Source organism: Terrapene carolina, unplaced genomic scaffold, assembly GCF_002925995.2.
Source record: "Terrapene carolina triunguis isolate 2854851 unplaced genomic scaffold, T_m_triunguis-2.0 Scaffold42, whole genome shotgun sequence".
NCBI classification, from domain to species: domain Eukaryota; kingdom Metazoa; phylum Chordata; order Testudines; family Emydidae; genus Terrapene; species Terrapene triunguis.
Genome location: NW_020664393.1, coordinates 10,962,963 through 10,982,178, shown reverse-complemented (window position 1 = coordinate 10,982,178; position 19,216 = coordinate 10,962,963). Strand labels below are relative to the sequence as shown.

General features: G+C 40.7%; 1 protein-coding gene across 2 annotated transcripts in view; it reads left to right on the top strand.

The window, feature by feature from the left end:
• GRIK2 (glutamate ionotropic receptor kainate type subunit 2) overlaps positions 1-19,216 on the top strand; it is a 568,360-nt gene that overhangs the window by 513,314 nt on the left and 35,830 nt on the right. For both annotated transcript variants that reach the window (XM_024198431.1, XM_026652891.1), the window contains one exon: positions 4,759-4,984. In XM_024198431.1, the coding sequence (XP_024054199.1) occupies positions 4,759-4,984 (226 nt within the window). The remainder of the gene's footprint in view (positions 1-4,758; positions 4,985-19,216) is intronic.

The following is a 19,216-nucleotide window of genomic DNA, read 5'->3' as shown; positions in this document are numbered from 1 at the left end:
TTTTTTAAAGCGAGAAAATGGGGATGTACATAATATCCCTGATCTGCCCACCCGACTTTCAAGAATTAGGGAAGGTTTCATAAGTGTAGCTGAGGCTAGGAAGTTGCCCATTACATTTAAAAGTTTTAGATGTTAAAAACTACAATTTGATATAACTAAAGCACACTTTGTACATATTATTATAATTACAAAAGAGGAACAATGCATCAGTTCTTGCACTGCACACTTTTGCTGTATACTCCTCTACTCTTGCCCTCACTAACACATTGTTTGATGTTGTGTACCTACCATATCCTGTGCCTTTCCTTTGATCTTTATTTATTTTGGCATTCCTCGTTGCCATCATACAGCATCCCCATAGTTCCTCCTTCTCACCTGTTTCATTCCATACTGTTGCTTTGCTGCAATATTTGTCTTTTCTCTCCAACACTTCAGTATATAGCAGGAACATTGCATTAGTAAAGACACTGCCTCCCATTCCAGCCTTTGCAGACGTGCATAGCAATAGGCTAACTCGGAGGCTTCACCATTCTTATGTTCATGATTTCTGGCACTGTTGTCTTCAAATGATCTTTAATTTACGAGTACTGAATACACCATTGGCAGATGCCTCTGGATGTCATTCTGATAGCTGCCATCTCCATGCACCAGGAAGCTGAACTTCTTGATTTTCTTAACATCTTCATTTCCAATTTTCGTGCTTTTTGGGATAGGCTGCAATGTTTCCATTGCCATCTTCTCTTTTGTATTCCAGTGTAATGCAAACTTCACAAAGTGTAGCCAGCTGGTTTTATTAGTCACTGAATATCTCCTGCATTACTATGGGAGCACAAGCATAATAAATCTTGTCACCACAGATTATCTCATCAAGACATCACTTCCAGTGGAGACAGTGATTTTCAGTTAGGTCAGAAACGGTGTGCTAACCAAAAACAACATAATGCACTTCACCAATGGAACCCGTAAGTCAATTCATCCTATTTGCTCACAAATAAGTAAAAATGGAAGCATAATATAAATTTCAGAATCTGCTTCCATCAATATGAATGTCACAATCATAAGCACCAGAAGCAATAAGTAGTGTTCTTCTCCTTAGTTCCATGTCAAACCAGCCTGTGATGATTTTGATTGTTATGGCTTTTGGATTTAGAGGCTATACAGTAGTTCACTAAATACAGGAAAAAAATCATTTGTGATTTGTTTGAATCAAAAGGTATTTTGTCTGTGTCAAAAGGTTCCCTGTTGTGTATAAAACACATCCCAAGTCTCTGCCTTACAATATTAAAACACAGTAAATATATGATCTAGTGTTCATTTGTAGGCAGTCTATTTTTCTTGGCATCACTTCAACTCTGATCTTTATCTTTTCTAGGATGAATAGAAACCGTACAGGTTTTTTTATTATTTTTTTATTTTTGTCTGCATGAGAAATGAATTCTGTAATTCACACTATATTCAGAGCTACATATTTTGATAGGTGAAGAGTGTCTTTCCCTAATTACCGAGATATTGCTACATCTTCCATGTAACCTCACAAATCATGCATAAAATGTTGATACATGCATAAGTTTGTTTTAATGATTCCAGCAAGCATGCCATCTATGACCCTAGGCACCCCTGTATTCACATCCTACACACTGCTACAATATTTGCACAAAATATACCTTGTGAGATATCATCTGAAAGCATTGTAAAATGCATGTGTTAACATTGTATGTGAAGTTATGAAGTCCCTGTGTTTGATGTTACTAGGACATGTTTAAGACCAGAAAGCCTAGCATAGGTAAACGCAATAAACAGCTTTGTCCTACACAAAGGAATGTAGGTTCACCCCAATTTACATATTGGCAGTAAATAAAGCCATTCAGCTAAATCAATGAGGATTATCCTGATCCTGAACTAGAGAGACAGAGAATTAACATGGCTCCCGCAGCCCAGAAAGACACAGGAGACTGAATCCCCAGGAGACCTTCTAGACTTGTAAGACAAAGTCAATCCCTTTGGGGATATAAGGAACACACAGAGAGAGAGACTTCCTTGATCTGTCACTTTAGGAGACAAAGAAACCAAGCAATTTTATGTCTGAATTGGGTCCTGGCCAGTAAAAAGCTAAAAGAAAAACTGTGGGTAAAAGAATCCATCTTCAACAAAGATTGTATCTTGCTAGATTAAGTTTTAGACTTTTAAATGTGTGTTTTAACTTTTATATTCTTGTAACCATGTCTACCTTTATCGCTGTTACTTGGTATCACTTAATCCTTCTCTTTTTAAAAGTACATACTTTTACTTTAAACCAATTCAGTGCTGTGTTTTAAGGGAAAGGCATAGTCACCCCAGTTAAATTAATAAATTATGATGTACTGATTCTTTAACAGAGCAGCAAACTTAGTATCTTCTTTGAATGCACAGTGGTAGGGGCTGTGCCGAGAAATATCTCTGAGGAGCTTGGGGGCTGGAGTGCACTGATTGTTACCTGCTAGGCAAGGTTTGGGCCGGCAGTTGGAGTTTGCCTGAGGAGTTTTCTGGTGAGGAAGACAGACTGGTGTGGTAGGGAGTTGACACACAGTCTAATTGCCAGCAAAACTCACTCTTGTTGAGGCAGAGAGGTAACAGTGGCTCACAACCCTGGGTATTCCCAGCAGCATGTTACACAATCTTAGCCAGAAGTTTTGTTCTGCTTTCATTTTATTCACTACCTTAGTCCTTAGAGGTGTTAGTTCCTTTTCAGATGTGGCTGGGACTTCTTCCCAGCTGATTTAAATCAGTCATCTTTTCCATCTTAGTGTAGAAGTTATGTGTATTCTCTCCATTGTTGAGTCTCTTGTATATTTCTACATGCTGTAATACTTCAATAGAGAACAACAGTTTCCATTTTTGACACGTTTTCATCCTATGATTGTCTTTCACTTTATTCTCTCTTACTCTTTATTTGGCTTCCTCCTCAGCTCACACAACACCAATGTATCTAATGGTTTGCCAAAGTTGTTCTCTGTACCAATTTTCAGTGTTGTTCAGTTTATTCCACAGTGGCTAAAAATATTGTTTTCTGCACTTAGGGTAAAGCTTGAATGTTGAAAGAATTAAATGGTGATATGGGCACTTTGGAGAGTTTTGCAGTAATTGGAAAACATTGGTTTTCCCTCTTTTCTGTATGATATAATCATTTTGATTCCCATCGAGCTGATGTACAGGGCTCAAATGCATTCTTTTACACTGTAATATTGATATAAAGTGTTTGTAAGAATCATTTGATTCTCAGACCAAAATCAATGAATAAGAGACTGTTTGTTTCTTCTATTCCATGTCTCCACATCATATTCTTATCCACAACCTTTTTCTCCACTTTCACACTGAAACCCTCTGCAATCAACACCATATCATGTTTTGGCACAGTATCAGTGAGCTCTTGCAGATGGATGTCAAACTCGTCAATTTTATTAGCGTTGACTACTGGAGTTAGTTCACATACTTGAATGATAGATGTTCTGAAGTCCCCAAGCAGATTGAAATAAGTCTTGGATTCTATCTCAGCAGGGATACAAACTCATCCTTATTCAGAATAAATGTTCCCCTTTCTATCCCATGTACACCACTAATTCTCATTTGGGGCAGAAGTTACAGCTGCCAGTCAGCTGAACTTCAGAAAGATCTGCAGTGTCAATCTTTGCCCAGTGTCTCTCCCAGAGCTGAAATTAGAGTTATGCTTGGGGTTGACATTAACAGATAAGAAACTCCCTGAAGAATCTGGTTATACTAGTCTGCTATATCAGATTTCTACTCTTGTCTTATTGGCTAGGCATTGGCATTACAGCACATCTCCTAATAATAATCTTGGTCTGGGACATTCTTGGATGAAGGTGAGGGTAACACAATGCAATAAAGTAGGAATCCTAATACATATTTAGTGGTTTTCATCCCTAAATCTCAAGTGTTTTAACAAAGTATAGTACATATTATTAGCCTTATTTTACAGAAGTGGCAATGTGGTGTCAAAAGGCAAAGTGACAAAGGCAAAGGTCACATAGCAGAACTGTATATAAAACTCTGGTCTGGTTTCTCACAGTCCTATCTCCACTTAACTATACCGTTTCCTGTGAATACTCAGTGAATGAAGCAACAAATAAGGGGCATGTTAGGCTTAGTTTTTTGACACATAACAAAACAGTATTATCGATAAAGTTTATAATGATATATTTGGCTAGAAGTTCCCCTCCTCAGATTGTTGTTACAGTGTACTGTGGACCAGAAAGCTGCCACCCTCCATCCCAGAAGTGATTGAATTTCCGTGGTCTTTTATTAATATACTGTCATTTATGAAGTGTTTTGAGATCCTTCAAGATGTCAGATGCTGTCAGTTTTTCAAAAGAGCTCCGCAACTGTTTAGGCATCAAAATAAGGGTCAGACTTTCAAAAATGTCAAGCGATCAAAAGTATTGTTTGTGATACTTACAGTCAGGAGTGAAATCTTGGCCCTCTTGAAGTCAGTGGAAGTTTCTTCCATTAATTTCAATGGTGCCAGGACTTCACCCTTGATTTTTCAAAGAACCAAGCACCCAATGTGATCAATGTTTTTGAAGGTTTGGCTAATTATGTTGGTGTCTAAATGGGAGCAAGGTTCTTTTGGAAATCTGTACCCTATATAGATATAAAGTATTAAATGAATACAATTATTTATAGAAATACTATGTTAACTAGCTTTTTCTACTTTGTCATAAACTTATTCGTGTTAATATTGTATTTTAATATTTTATGTTTCAGAAATCAAAAATCTCCACTTATGACAAGATGTGGGCCTTTATGAGTAGCAGGAGGCAGTCGGTGCTTGTCAAAAGTAATGAAGAAGGCATCCAGCGTGTACTCACCTCTGATTATGCCTTTCTAATGGAATCCACAACCATTGAGTTTGTCACACAGCGGAACTGTAACCTAACACAGATTGGAGGCCTGATAGACTCAAAAGGTTATGGCGTTGGAACTCCCATGGGTAAGTTATATGTCAACCATTTGTTCTGTGCTCATTAATCTTAGCTGCAATGATAGCACAAAAAAGCTCCAGCATACAATATTGTTGCTCTCCGTAAACTACAAGCAGTTTTTCTCCCCCTAGCCCCAACTAAGTAAACATACCGTATTATATTAACACAATTTATGAATCTAGTTTAACTTAGAAAAGGATGTCTTGGTTACCCTTAAAAAAATGATAGGAAGTTGGCATGTATAATGCCTGTGCTCTAGAAGGGGTATGCAAATTCAACTAAAGGAAATACTTATCTTGACAAGAACTTGATCTCTTAAAGTATTTTTTGTATTTATGGTATAGCATAAATTATGTAGTTGTAGTGCAGTGACTGCACAGGCAAATGTGGTGGGCATTCATAGTTCTGCTATATAGAAAAGTTTAAGTATCGAGTCCCCTAAGATTATTGGGGAAACAGTCATAATAGTATGTTATACATAACCTCTGGACAAAAAACAACCAACTAAAACTTTCTGTATCTGAATTATGGAGCTATGATTGGAATTCCTAACCCTGCAATCAGTTCCTGAGTAGAGTCCCATTGAGTTGATATAAGAACCTGATTGCAGGACTGGGAGCTTAGATCACAATTTAGTAAGTACCTAAGCATGTGCTTAAATTCTATTGAGCTATGTTGATGTACATGAGCTGAAGATCTAGCCCTTAGATTTTAGAGAAGACATCTTTTTAAATGACTAAGGAATTAGTGCTATACAGAGGCAAAGGGTATGTTAGAAGCATGGAATGACCTGCTTGAAAGAACAGTATTTTGTCCTACTTTTAGTTTATTTTTATATCAAGAATTTCATCATTTTGACTTTGGAATGAGCATGTCCTATGTTTTTTCTCTAACATGACCTACAAATATCATTTATTTTACCTGTATTTAAAGCATACTGTAAATCACCTTGTGGGGGAAATTGTCTACAATACTTTAAGTCAAGAAACACTAGCATAAGGAAGGTTAAGAAGAGAAAGTTATTGGAAGGTCTTGCAAAGAAAAACTAGCTAATATTACCAGGCAGCTTTACCTATGGAGGGTTTTTTTATAATTTTAATATAACTACTCAGACATATTAATAGCATTATAGTTTCAGTGATTGCAATAAGTGAATATGATTGCAATGGTACCCTGAGTGGAAATCATAGTTCTGTATATTCCAACATGGTTCTGACTCTGGGCTCCAATTCCTGACCTCTGGGCTAGTGATTCCTGCTCTAACCACTAGACCCAACTCCTTCCCCATTCACTAGGCACAGCCACCCATGTCCCAGTCTCTGACTGTCTAAGCAGAACCAAACCCCATAAACAATAAGGGAAGTAGAGTATACAGTGAGCAAGGATCTTCTAAAGATCAATATCTCTCTGCTGGAGATAGTGGGAGCCCTATGGATCTGCATATCCAGGTTGCTGCCCTGCAGGCATAGAAGGCGGTCCTGCAAGCTCAAGCCTCACTGACTTCAGCTCTTATCCCCACTCCCACTATAAAGTTCAGTGGCGATCACAACAAGTTTCATGGCTTCCTAAATCAGGATCCGCTCCTATTTCTGCTACGTCCTCAGTTGCATCCTACTGACCACCTCCAATTGGGACTAAATATCAGCCTGCTTAGCAGGAAGGGCCTGGCTTGGGCATCTTCACTTCTGGAAAAATCAAGCCAACTTCTGGGACAATCTGAGGACTTTGTCTGAGCTATGGTGGCGATCTTCAATCTTCAGTTGCAAATATACAATTGGAGAACTCCCATAATGAGCAGGCATTTAGACAACTGGACATTTCATTGGAGTCCAGATGTTTTTCTCATGTTGCAGTAGGAACACCAGCCAGTTACTAAATATGCAGCAGAGTTCCAATTTGTGGTACGAGACACCTAGTAGAACAGGCCACCCAGTATTATCATTTCTGGCTCAGCCTCAACAATGATATTAAAGATGAACTGGCCAGGGTGTAATTCAGCCTGGATGCTGTAGTTGACTCATTCAGCAAGATTGATGACTTCCTGACCAAATCCCACCAAGAAAAAGAATTGTTCTCCCGGACCTTGCCGGCTCTGCTGACACCACACCCATTATCAGTCATTTCTCTGTCACCCAAACTAATGGGAGTTGATCAGGTCCAGCCCTGCATCTCTAATGGGCATCTCTAATCTGCAGCCTGTGCCTATATTGTGGGGAAACAGGACATTTTGCATCAAGTTGCCCTGCCAAGGTCTGATCTGTGCCCTGGTCAAGAAATCCCAAGCCCCAGCCCCAAAAGGGGAGTCTAGGCTAGACTGGAACCCTTCCTTCTCCCCACAAGTTTGCACCAATATTTGTTCATCAGTACCCTGGGGATGGACAATCAGCATCCAACACCTCTCTAACTCCGGCACTCTGCCATGCCCTGCACCAACCTAGAGATTCGGGTGTACTCAAGTGTATCAGGCAATTTTATGGATCTGGAGTTTGACCAAGCACACCATAACTCCACCCAGTGAAAGGATTTCCACCCCGCTCCCATGAGTTAGTGGAGTCCATAGGCAGGTCACTTCTTTCATTGGTACCAGTCACCCACCAGACGGCTCCCTTACAGGAAACTACACTTTGAGGCCACCGATAAATCTTTGGGCTAACTTGTGCACTGCATTCCTCAGTTGTCCTTGGCATCTCCTGGCTTGTCACCCATAACTCGCTCATGCACTTGCAGTCAGGCATGGTAAGTTTTGACTCCCATTTTACTTAAAATCTTGTTTCCAGAGAGTCAACCCAGGACCAGCAACCTTTTATGGCTTACTCAGTAAGCCAAAGAATTCAGAGACACAAAGAGAGAATCCAAAATGGGAAATGACTGCCTAGGAAGGAATACTGCAGAAAGGGGTCAGAGTGTATCACAAGCTAAATCTGAGTCAACAGGATAACACTGTCACAAAAAAAAAAGCAAACATTATTCTGAAATGTATTAGCAGGAATGTTGTAAGCAAGACACAAGAAGTAATTCTTCTGCTCTACTCTGCAGTGATACAGCCTTAACTGGAATATTGTGTCCAGTTCTGGATACCACATTTCAGGAAAGATGTGGACAAACTGGAGAAAGTCCAGAGAAGAGGAAAAAAAATGATTACAGGTTTAGAAAACATGGCCTACAAGGGAAAATTGAAAAAAAATTGGCTTTGTTTAGTCTAGAGAAGAGAAGATTGAGGGGGGACATGATAACACTTTTCAAATACATAAAAGGTTGTTACAGGGAGGAGGGTGAAAAATTGTTCTTGTTAATGTCTGAGGCTATGACATTTAAGCCCATTGCTTCTTTGCAGCAAGGGCAGTTTAGGTTGGACATTAGGAAAAAACTTCCTAACTGTCAGGGTGGTTAAGCGCTGGAATACATTGCCTAGGGAGGTTATGGAATTGGAGATTTTTAAGAACAGGTTAGATAAACGCCTATCAGGAATGGTCTAGATAATACTTAGTCCTGCCTCTTGAGGTCCCTTCCGATCCTATGATTTTATGATATAATTCTATGAAAACCAGAAGAAAAGGTTCATTTGCCCCTCCATATCCCCAGCGGGGGCTTTGATTTTCTTAGTGGCAAGGAAAGATTACTCAGGTTTTAACCAGTACCCCTTACTCTGCTCTGCCAAGGTCTTCACAAAATTGGACCTCTACAGAGATTATAATCTGGTGAGGCGCAAGAAAGAAGATGAATGGAAAATCACTTTCTATACCAGATATGGCCATTTCAAGTATTTGATCATGCCATTTGGGTTATGCAGTGCCTGGCAACCTTCCAGCATTTCATAAATGACATCTTTAGGGACATGCTGGACCTGGATGTCATTTACCTGGATGACTTCTTCATTTTCTCTGAACGTACTGTCTTGGACAGATACTGCCAAAACTACCTCCACACGAAGTTCAAGAAATGTGACTTCAATGAGGACACAGTGGAATTCTTTGGGCTATATTGTCTCAGCTGAGGGACTTACCAGTGAGTGGTGATATCTGACTTTGCTGCATCCAAGGATGCACACTGGATGCAGCAATTCCTGGTGTTTGCCAATTTATACAAGCAATTTATTAAAGGATTCTTTTGTCTGGTTGCACCCATAACAGCACTTCTACAAAATGGAGCACACTTCTCCTAGTCCATGGAGGCTCAGTTGGCCTTTGATTGACTGAAGAGGGCATTCACCCCAGCTCCCATTCTTATTCACCAAAATCCCACTAAACCATTTACAATTGAGGCTGATACCTCAAATTTTGCCACCAGTGCAGTTTTGTCTCAACATGCGGGCTCCCACAACCAACTATACCTTTGTGCCTTTTATTAGTGGAAGCTAATCCCCGCTGGTAAAATTTACAAGGAGCTACTGCTATCAAGGTGACTTTCAGTGAGTGAACACCACCTCCTACAAGGAGCCTAGAACCTGGTCCAAGTTATGACAGACCACAAGAACCTGGAGTAGCTACAGACTGCTAGAGCCCTTAACCAATTCTAGATCCACCAGTCCCTCTTCTTTACTCACTTTGACTTTCTGGTAACCCACCGGTTCTCAAATTGTGGGTTGGGACCGCGTTTTAATTGGGTTGCCTGGGCTGGCTTAGCCTGCCTGGGGAAGATGCCAAAGCCCAAGGGCTTCACCTCTGAGTGGCGGGGCTCTGGTTACAGGTCCCTTGCCTGGGGCTGTAGCCGTTGGGCTTTGGCTTTGGTCCCCCCACCCGGCGTGTCTGGGCTTGGGTGAGCTCAGGCTTAGGTCCCCCTTTCTGGGGTCATGTAGTAGTTTTTGTTGTCAGAAAGGGGTTGTGGTGCAATGAAGTTTGAGAACCCCCAGTTACCTATCACCCAGGGATAAGAAATGGGAAGGCAGATACCCTAGGCCTCAAATTAAATGTCTTGAACATAGGGAAAAGCCATCTGCCACTATGCTTAAGGAGTCCAACATTGTCAACAGGACAGTTAACAGCAGTCTGACATTCCATCCGCTCCCTGATGACCCATTCACAACGCAAATCTGCCAGACCCTGAATGATGCAGGTATCTATACTGACTCTGAGTTCCAATTACAGAATGGCCTCCTCAAATACAACCCTTGCGATAATGTTCCAGTGGGATAACTTAGGTTTCAAGCATTGAAACTATGCAATGTTTTGTGGCTTGTGTGCCATTTGGGCTAATTCAAGGCCTGGAATCTGGTTTCAAGATTCTACAGGCCTATGAGTTTCCATCAAGGCTTATACAAGGTCCTGTAAGCTCTGTGCCTGCACCAAGAACCTAGGATCAAAAATCCTAGATCTCTTCCAGCCTCTGCCCATGCCTCCATAGCCTTGGTCTACTATATCAATGGACTTCATTATAGAACTGCCATTTTCCCAGAAACACTTGGTAATCCTGGTTGCTATCAACCTCCTAAGAAAGATGGCACCCTTCATCCCATGTTGTTCTGTTCCTAAAGCACAAGAGATGGTTTGACTCTTCTTGGAAAATGTCTTCTGTTACTATGAGTTACAAAGAGGCATTATATTGTAGTGGGGACCCCAGTTCATATATTGATTCTGTTGGGAATTTCTCAAACTCCTTAGGGAGACTTCTCAAGTCTATCACCCAATTTTGTGCTATTCTGAATTTGCATATAAAAATCCAATCCATACCTCAACCCAACATAGCCAATTCTTTGCAAACTATGGCTTTCACCCCAATTTCTGCTCAGACTTACCAGTAAGTTCCACAGTACGGGCTATCACAGATTTAGCTTCCCACCTACACCAAGTGCACTGGGAGTTCACAGAACACTTGCAGACCACCAAAGAAGTCTATAAACGCCACATTGACCAAGACAGTCAGGTTGCCCCCACTCTGGTCATAGGGGACAAGGCGTAGCTGTCTTCCCAAAACCTTAAATCAAGCAGTGTATCCGCCAAACTAGACTACCAATACCTGGAATCCTTGAAGATCCACCTCGTCTTTAACATCTCACTTTTAAAGCTCCGCACTAAGAATCCATACCCAAACTGCTCCAACCTGCCACCACACATAACAATCCATGGACAAGAGGAGTACTTGGTCCACTGGATCCTTGACTTTCAGTGAGTTAGGGGAAGTCTTCAATACTTGGCAGACTCAGAATGTTACAGTCCAGATTATCAGTCTTGAGAACCAGTAGAGAACATCTAGGTCCTGGACCTATTGTGAGTTCCATCAGAAGTACCCCAACAAACCAGGCCCAAAGGTGTTCGCTAGGGGAGGGTGTGGTCAGGAATCAGGGCCTACAGCAGAGCCACTCTCCAGGTAACCTAATGCGCATAACTGGCCTCTAGGAGACATCCTGATTGCCCACACCACCTGATTGGTGGGAAGAATCAGCTGACAGGCTCTTAAGCCCAGCAGCAGTTTGGCAACTGCTGAGATTTACAGATAGGCAAAGGAAGAAAAATGCTGCTTGAGGGTTTGATTTAAGGATTTTTCTTTTGTATATTTTGACATGTGATGGTGATAACTTGTGTTTTAAAAGTTATAAAGTCTTTACATTTTGAATTTCAGTGTCTACTCTCATTAAATAATTATCTGACCCCCCCCACAATTTCCTTCAACTATGAAAATTGAAATAAAAAATGTACTTAAAGTCCATGATCTTGCACAAATGTGAAAATTTAAATCGATACAAAACTTAAATGTTTAAAAATAAACATATCATAGAAATTATAACAAAATAAAAATCAAATTCTGCCAAGTCTAGCTGTATTCCATAATAAACATCAGAGTTAATGTGAAGTGACCCATGTAAGTTTGAGTACTTTAAAAGCATGAGTAGAATTTTGGTTAACAGTTTGTAGAGGTTCTAATTTTATCTTGATCTGTTTTTTCCATCTTTAATCAGGTTGAACAACTTTATCACCTTCAGGGAAAGAATTTGTTATCCATTTTCAGTCCTGATCTAACCTGTCATAATCACAAGTATCTCCTTTCTGTTCCAAGTCCCTCTGTCTATCCAGAGAAGTTGGGAATGAAAACAAAATTACTTTGATGCTTGAGTTCCCCCTCCAGGAGACACTGTTTCTGCAGCTGTTGGGCTTTCAGGGGCAGCCCTTCTTTCTCCCCTGCTGCTCTTACACCACTTTCATTGCTGGTTTCCCAACTGCCTGTTCTGTGCATCTCAGTGCAGCAGAGGAGGAGAGCTGGGGGCTGCTAGAAGGAAGACCGAGCAAGAAGGAGCAGGGGAAAGAGGCAGCTTGGACACAACCAACAGCAGTTTCAGCCTCTATTTGGCAGAATTAAGCATCAGAGCAGGTCTGAGGTAGGAGTGAAAAAGTAGCTTTAGAACTACCTCAGGGTTCACTGATCCTGGGGCTGTCAAGGAGCCAATTTTACCCCTCTTCCAAATTGGAGCAGCCTCAGAGATACTGTAAGTTGTGCTCTGCTGATCATAGCTCCAAAGGGACTGCTGGATCATATCTTTTAGAAAAACATCCAGTCATGATTTAAAAATCCCGCACAAGCCTTGGTAAATTGTTCCAATGATTAATTACTCTCATTAAAAATTTATGCCTTGTTTCCAGTCTCAATTAGAGTACCTTCAAATTCCAGCCATTGAATTGTGTTAGACCTTTCTCTGCTAGACTGAAGAGCCCATTATTAAATATCAGAGGGGTAGCCGTGTTAGTCTGGATCTGTAAAAAGCAACAAAGAGTCCTGTGGCACCTTAAAAACTAAAAGATGTATTGAAGCATAAGCTTTCGTGGGTGAATAGGGTATTCACCCATGAAAGCTTATGCTCCAATACATCTGTTAGTCTTTAAGGTGCCACAGGACTCTTTGTTACTATAAGGCAAGTTTTCTAATCCTTTAAGCATTCTTGTGGCTCTTCTCTGAACTCTCTCCAATTTATTAACATCCTTCTTGAATTGTGGACACAGTATTCCATCCGTCAGACCAGTGCCAAATACACACAAACTCCTCCTTGAGATTTCTGTTTATGCATCCAAGGATCACGTTAGGCCTTCTGACCACAGAAGCGCATTGAGAGCTCATGATCAGCTGATTATCCACAACGACCCCCACATTTTTTTCAGAGTTGTTTCGTCCCAGGGTAGAGTCCCCATCCTGTAAGTTTGGCCTACACTCTTTGTTCCTAGATGTATATATTTACATTGAGTCACACAGTGGCGTAGCCAGGTGGAGGGAACAGGGGAAGCGATTTAAAAAAAAAAAAAAAAAGGCGCCACCCGCTGCGGCGCGTTTACTCTTCGGCGGCACTTCGGCGGCGAGACCTTCACTCGCTCCGGGGGTCTTCGGCGGCACTGAAGGACCCGGTGCCAAAATGCTGCCGAAGACCCACGGAGTGAGTGAAGGTCTCGCCGCTGAAGTGCTGCCGAAGACTCGGAGCGCCGCCGGGTGAGTAAAATAAAAGCGTCGCAGCGGGTGGTGCCTTTTTTTTTTTTTTCTGGATTGCTCCCCTGGATGAATAAAAAGGCGCCAAGAAATTGACAAGGTGCCACTTGTGCTCAGTGGGGGAGAGGCCGCTGCCCCGCTTCCCCCCTAGCTACGCTACTGGATTCACATTAAAATGCATGTTGTTTAGTTCTGTATTCGTGACCTGTCCTCTTTATTATTTACCACCACCCCCAATTTTTGAGTCATCTGCAAACTTTATCAGTGATAATTTTATGTTTTTCTTCCAGGTCATTGATAACAATGTTAAATAGTATAGAGCCAAGAACAGATCCCTGCGGGACTGCTCTAGAAACATGCCCGCTCACTGATAATTCCCCGTTTATAATTGAGAGCTGTCAGTTAGCCAGCATTTAATCCATTTATTGTGTGCCATGTTCATTTTACATCATTTTTGTCCTTTAATCAAAATGTCATGTGGAACCAAATCAAGTGCCTTACAGAAATCCAAGTATGTTACATCAACACTATTACCTTTATCAACCAAACTTTTAATCTCATCCAACAAAAAGATATCATTTTAGTTTGACAATATCTATTTTCCATAAATCCATGTTGATTGCCATTAATTGTATTAACCTCCTTTAATTCTTTTGTAATTGAGTTCCATATCTGCCCCTCCATAATCTTGCCTGGGCTTGATGTCAGACTGACAGGCCTATAATTACTCATGTCATCCCATTTACCCTTTTACCCTTTTTAGATATTGGCATAACATTAGTTTTCTTCCAGTCTTCTGGAACGTCCCCAGTGCTTCAAGACTTATTGAAAATCAACATGAAAGGTCCAGCAAGCAGCTTGGGCAGCTCTTTAATAACTCTAAGATGCAAGTTATCTGGACTTGCTGATTTAAAAATGTCTATATTTAGTAGCTTCTGAGCTCAGATGCAACTGCCTCCTGAGATATGCAATTGCTGGTGACTCCCAAATTATTTGAAGAGTTATTACTAGAAGGGAAAAATATTAAATGCTGGCAACTATGGCCACTCTATGGACCTGACTTCTCACTGTAAAACTGGAGTAACACGTTGGCAAATCACACACATATAGTAACAGGTTTCAGAGTGGTAGCCGTGTTAGTTTGTATCAGCAAAAACAACAAGGAGTCCTTGTGGCACCTTGGAGACTAACACATTTATTTGGGCATAAGCTTTCGTGGGCTAGAACCCACTTCATCAGATGCATGAAGTGAAAAATAAAGGAGCAGGTATAAATACATGAAAGGATGGGGGTTACTTTACGAAGTGTGAGGTCAGTCTAACTTAATTGTAAACTTGATTTCAGTGGAGCAACACTGGGATAAAACTGCGGTAACATAGAAGTGAATCGGGCCCTGTATGTTTTGTATAAATACATAAAGTGTGCATGTGTGTGTACATATACATGCATAACATAAAATTAGCAGGTTTCAGAGTGGTAGCCGTGTTAGTCTGTATCAGCAAAAACAACAAGGAGTCCTTGTGGCTCCTTATAGACTAAGAAATGTATTTGGGCATAAGCTTTTGTGGGCTAAAACCCTCTTCATCAGATGCATGGAGTAGAAAATACAGTAGGAAGTTTATATATAGCAGTACATGAAAAGATGGGAGTTGCCTTACCAAGTGGGGGGTCGAGACAATTCAATTAAAGTGGGATATTATCAACAGGATGAAAAATCACTTTTGTAGTGGTAATCATGGTGGCTCATTTCAAACACTTAACAAGAAGGTGTGAATAACAGTAGGGTCAAATTAGCATGGGGAAATTAGTTTTTTTTTTAGTTCTTGTAGTGACCCATCCACTCCCAGTCTTTATTCAGGCCTAATTTGATGGTGTCCAGTTTGAAAATTAATTCCAGTTCTGCAGTTTCTCATTGGAGTCTGTTTTTGAAGTTTTGTTGTTGAAGAATTGCCACTTTCAAGTCTGTTGTTGAGATTCCAGGGGGGTTGAAGTGTTCTCCGACTGCTTTTTGAATGTTATAATTCTTGACATCTGCTTTGTGTCCATTTATTCTTTTGCATAGAGACTGTCCGGTTTGGCCAATGTACATGGCAGAGGGGCATTGCTGGCACATGATGGCATATATCACATTGGTAGATGTGCAAGTGAACGAGCCCCTGATGGTGTGGCTGATGTGGTTAGGTCCTACGATGAATAGATATGTGGACAGAGTTGGCAATGGGGTTTGTTGCAGGAATAGGTTACTGGGTTAGTGGTTTTTTTGTTTGGTGTGTAGTTGCTGGTGAGTATTTACTTCAGGTTGGGGGGCTGGTAAGCAAGGACTGGCCTGTCTCCCAAGATCTGTGAGAGTGAAGGATCATCCTTCAGGATAGATTGTAGATCCTTGATGATGTGCTGGAGAGGTTTTAGTTGGGGGCTGAAGGTGACAGCTAGTGGCGTTATTAAATTAGTAAATTAGCAGTAGAATTCATACTGTCATGACCTAAAAAATATACTGACCATGTCAAGTGAAAAGAATATGAATAAAATACACAGTCTTCTAGCAGAGTTGCATTGGCCATAAGGTCTAGAAATCAACATATTCTTAGCAGTTCAATAGAATAAGACCCTCAGGCATTCACATTCTGTTGGTTCAGGAATTTTTCAGTGTATTCCTTTTCACTTTCAGTTCTAAAGGGATACTGGCTAAACCACATTTGTTAACATTTCATTTTCTTCCTCTTACAGAAAAATGTATATTTCATTAGTTATTTTTCTCAACAGGAGGGTGCTCATATACTTACCGTATGCACATGTGGCTTCCACATAAATTTATTTGTCCAGACCAATGTATTGGCATTCAGGTCACTTGCATGCGTGTACCCTCCCCCCAGCTCCCCTCCCACACACAGTGGTTTGTTTATTTATTTACTTTTCTCTCCCGCTGCACAATGAAATTCTACTGAAAATTTTTCACTTAAAGCCTTCTTTTTGATGAATCATACCCATGTGGAGGGCTTTTTGTTTTTTGAATTTCAGTCAACTGTAGAGCACATAATTAAAATGTTGTTTGGAGTAAGCACATTTTGAAGACATTGGTATTCCCATAATTTCATCAGACACAGGATCTAGAAAGTGGTATTTCACACTCCACTCCCTTAAATTAAAGCCTTCACTGCAGAAAAAGGGTTTCAGGCAATAATTTATTATCTGCTATTTCATACCTCAGTTAGGAATATGACTTCATGAATTATTTATATTTATCTAAGCCATTAATAAATGCAATACAGTACCATTCCTCTTTACCTCAGTAAGAGGTGCCTGGATTCAAATAGTTTTTAAAAAAACAGTGTAACAAACAAATGTATAACATTTAACGACCATGTTATATCCAGTAATATACTGTATAGCTCCCCTAATTTAAAATTACTTATTCTTTTCCTCTTGGGGTTGACTTGAAGAAGTCCTTCTGTTAAACTTTCAATTTTACAATACTGTATTTCTTAAACTGATTTTTTATCATTTCTTTATTGCAGACATTTCACAAAAGCATCCTGGTATCATTATATTCTAGTTTTATTTAAGTGTATATTCCCACTGGACAAATTTTAGCTAGAATAACAGTTATAAATATAAATTACTTGAGAAGGGAAGACAATTGTAATTTTTTTTAAAAACTAACCAGGAAATTCCAAGTTATGGAACAAAAAACAAATAGAGAAAGGAAATAAAAAGAAAAAATACCATTAAACATTAGGAAGTTAGGAAATGCCCTGTTTAGATCACCTTAACCAACCTAACTCTGCCCTTATACCCATGGTCCTTCCATCTTGCATTGTTCTCACACTTACCATGTAAGAGAGAGAGGTTTTGACATGGACTTTCTGCTATTGTGGTCATCTTAAATTCACTTCATTTGCATAGTTTGCCTGTGGAATGGGAGAATGTTGGAGTATGTGGCTTGATTTTGCATCAGTGATATGTATAAGTATGATTTCCTTATCTTGCATTCCTGAGGTTTAACCTATCTACATTGCATCTGGCCTTTAACAGGCGTACAGCCCCAAATATTGCAACACTTTAACATTTGAAAACCATATACTTTGGGGGTAAATATTCTGAGTGATTGTTCTGAATGTAGTTACTTTCCATCAAGAGAGCTGTTATTTTGTTGTTGTTGTTAATAATTTGTACTACAGTAATGCCTGGAAGGCTCAACTGAGATCAGGTCTCGTTGCGCTAGGCTCTCAACATAAACATAGTGTGAGACAGTTCTTGCCCTGAAGAGTTTATAATCTAAGTGGACAAGACAGACAAAGTGTGTGAGAGAGAATTATTGGAAAGCCTTTCTATTTTTAATGACTGCATATGGTCTTAAAAATAAAGCAAGTTATTTATAGCAATATACAGTAAAGCCACACTTCATTTTAAATGCTACCATTCAGTTCAATCAGTGCGTTAATAAACATCACTGCAATTAAGGTATTAGATTATAGTCTCATGTGTTTTGGTGGTATTGTCTCGTGTTTTGGTGGTTCTGAGGACAGTGAAGGAGGGTGAGAGAGAAGGTTGTTTGGGTGCCCATAATTTAACAATTTCATACTTTCTGCTGTTTTAGTTTTTTTGTTTTGTTTGTAAATAACTGAGATTCCCTGAAAGAGTTTTTGGGGTTCACTTCCATCACCGTTAAGATAGAAGTAAGACTGTAAACATACAATGTTGTTTGCCTGGGAATTGTATTAAGGTTTACAAACAATATTTAAAGTATTAATCAGTGTTAGGAGCACTAATGGCATTTTCATCTTGGTCAGCTGATGAGGTGCCACCTGTACCCCAGCTTTTAGGCGGTAGCTACATATGGGGGGAGAAGAGCTTTTTAAATAAAGAACCCAAAATGGATTGGTTTGAGCATCTTTAACTTGCTTGATGGGCACCCCTCTCTTCCACTTTCCAGACTACTCCTACGCGCATGCACACACACACCAGCATGGTTCCCTATTTGTTGCTCTCCCATCTGTCTCCCCATTATGGCCATCAGGGTCACAATAGGATTTATAAACCTGATTCTTTAGGACCAGATCATTCCTGGCCCTAGCACAACTGTGTAGGAGACTAAAGGTATGTCAGCACTGGAGCTGGGAGTGAGCCTATAAATAGTGTTGTTGGACCCAGGGGGTCAGGCAAACTTGTACTTGGGTGGCTAGCCTGTGCTATCACCTGTGTGGCAAATATTCACACTGCTATTTGTAGCATGCTAGCTTGAGAAAAGCTAGCACACATCTGTCTGCCTGGGCTGGAGGCACACTCCCAGCTGCAGCGTAGACATACCCCTAGTGAGAATAAGACTCCATGCCCCCTGCATGGCCACCTTGCATCTCAGCGCAGGTGCAGGGGCAAAAGTGAGGTCTGCACACTTGGCAGTTTTCCAGAGGGAAAAGGATGGAAGCTGGAAAGGGGTTGATAGTGAGCTGATAGTTCAACTGGTGCAATGGGGAAATTATCTTCAAAATAAAGAGTTGGTACAGATTGTTTCCCCTTTTGAGCAAGTGGGATGGAAGAAAGGAATTGCCCATGCTCAGATCTATGGGAGCACAGTCTCAATCTGGTTTTAGATGTTTTCACTAACACTCTCCACAACTAGTCAAAGACACCGATTCTCACTAAACCCAACAGATTAAGAAGATGACTCCTGTGCAGGGCCGGTGCAACCTATTAGGCGACCTAGGCGGTCGCCTAGGGCACTAGCACTTGGGGGGCGGCATTTTCTTTGGCGGCTGGATCTTTGGCCGCCCAGGTCGTCGTCAGCATTTAGGCGGAGGGAGCTGGGGCAGGGGGGCGTGGGGAGGGCCGCCTGCAGC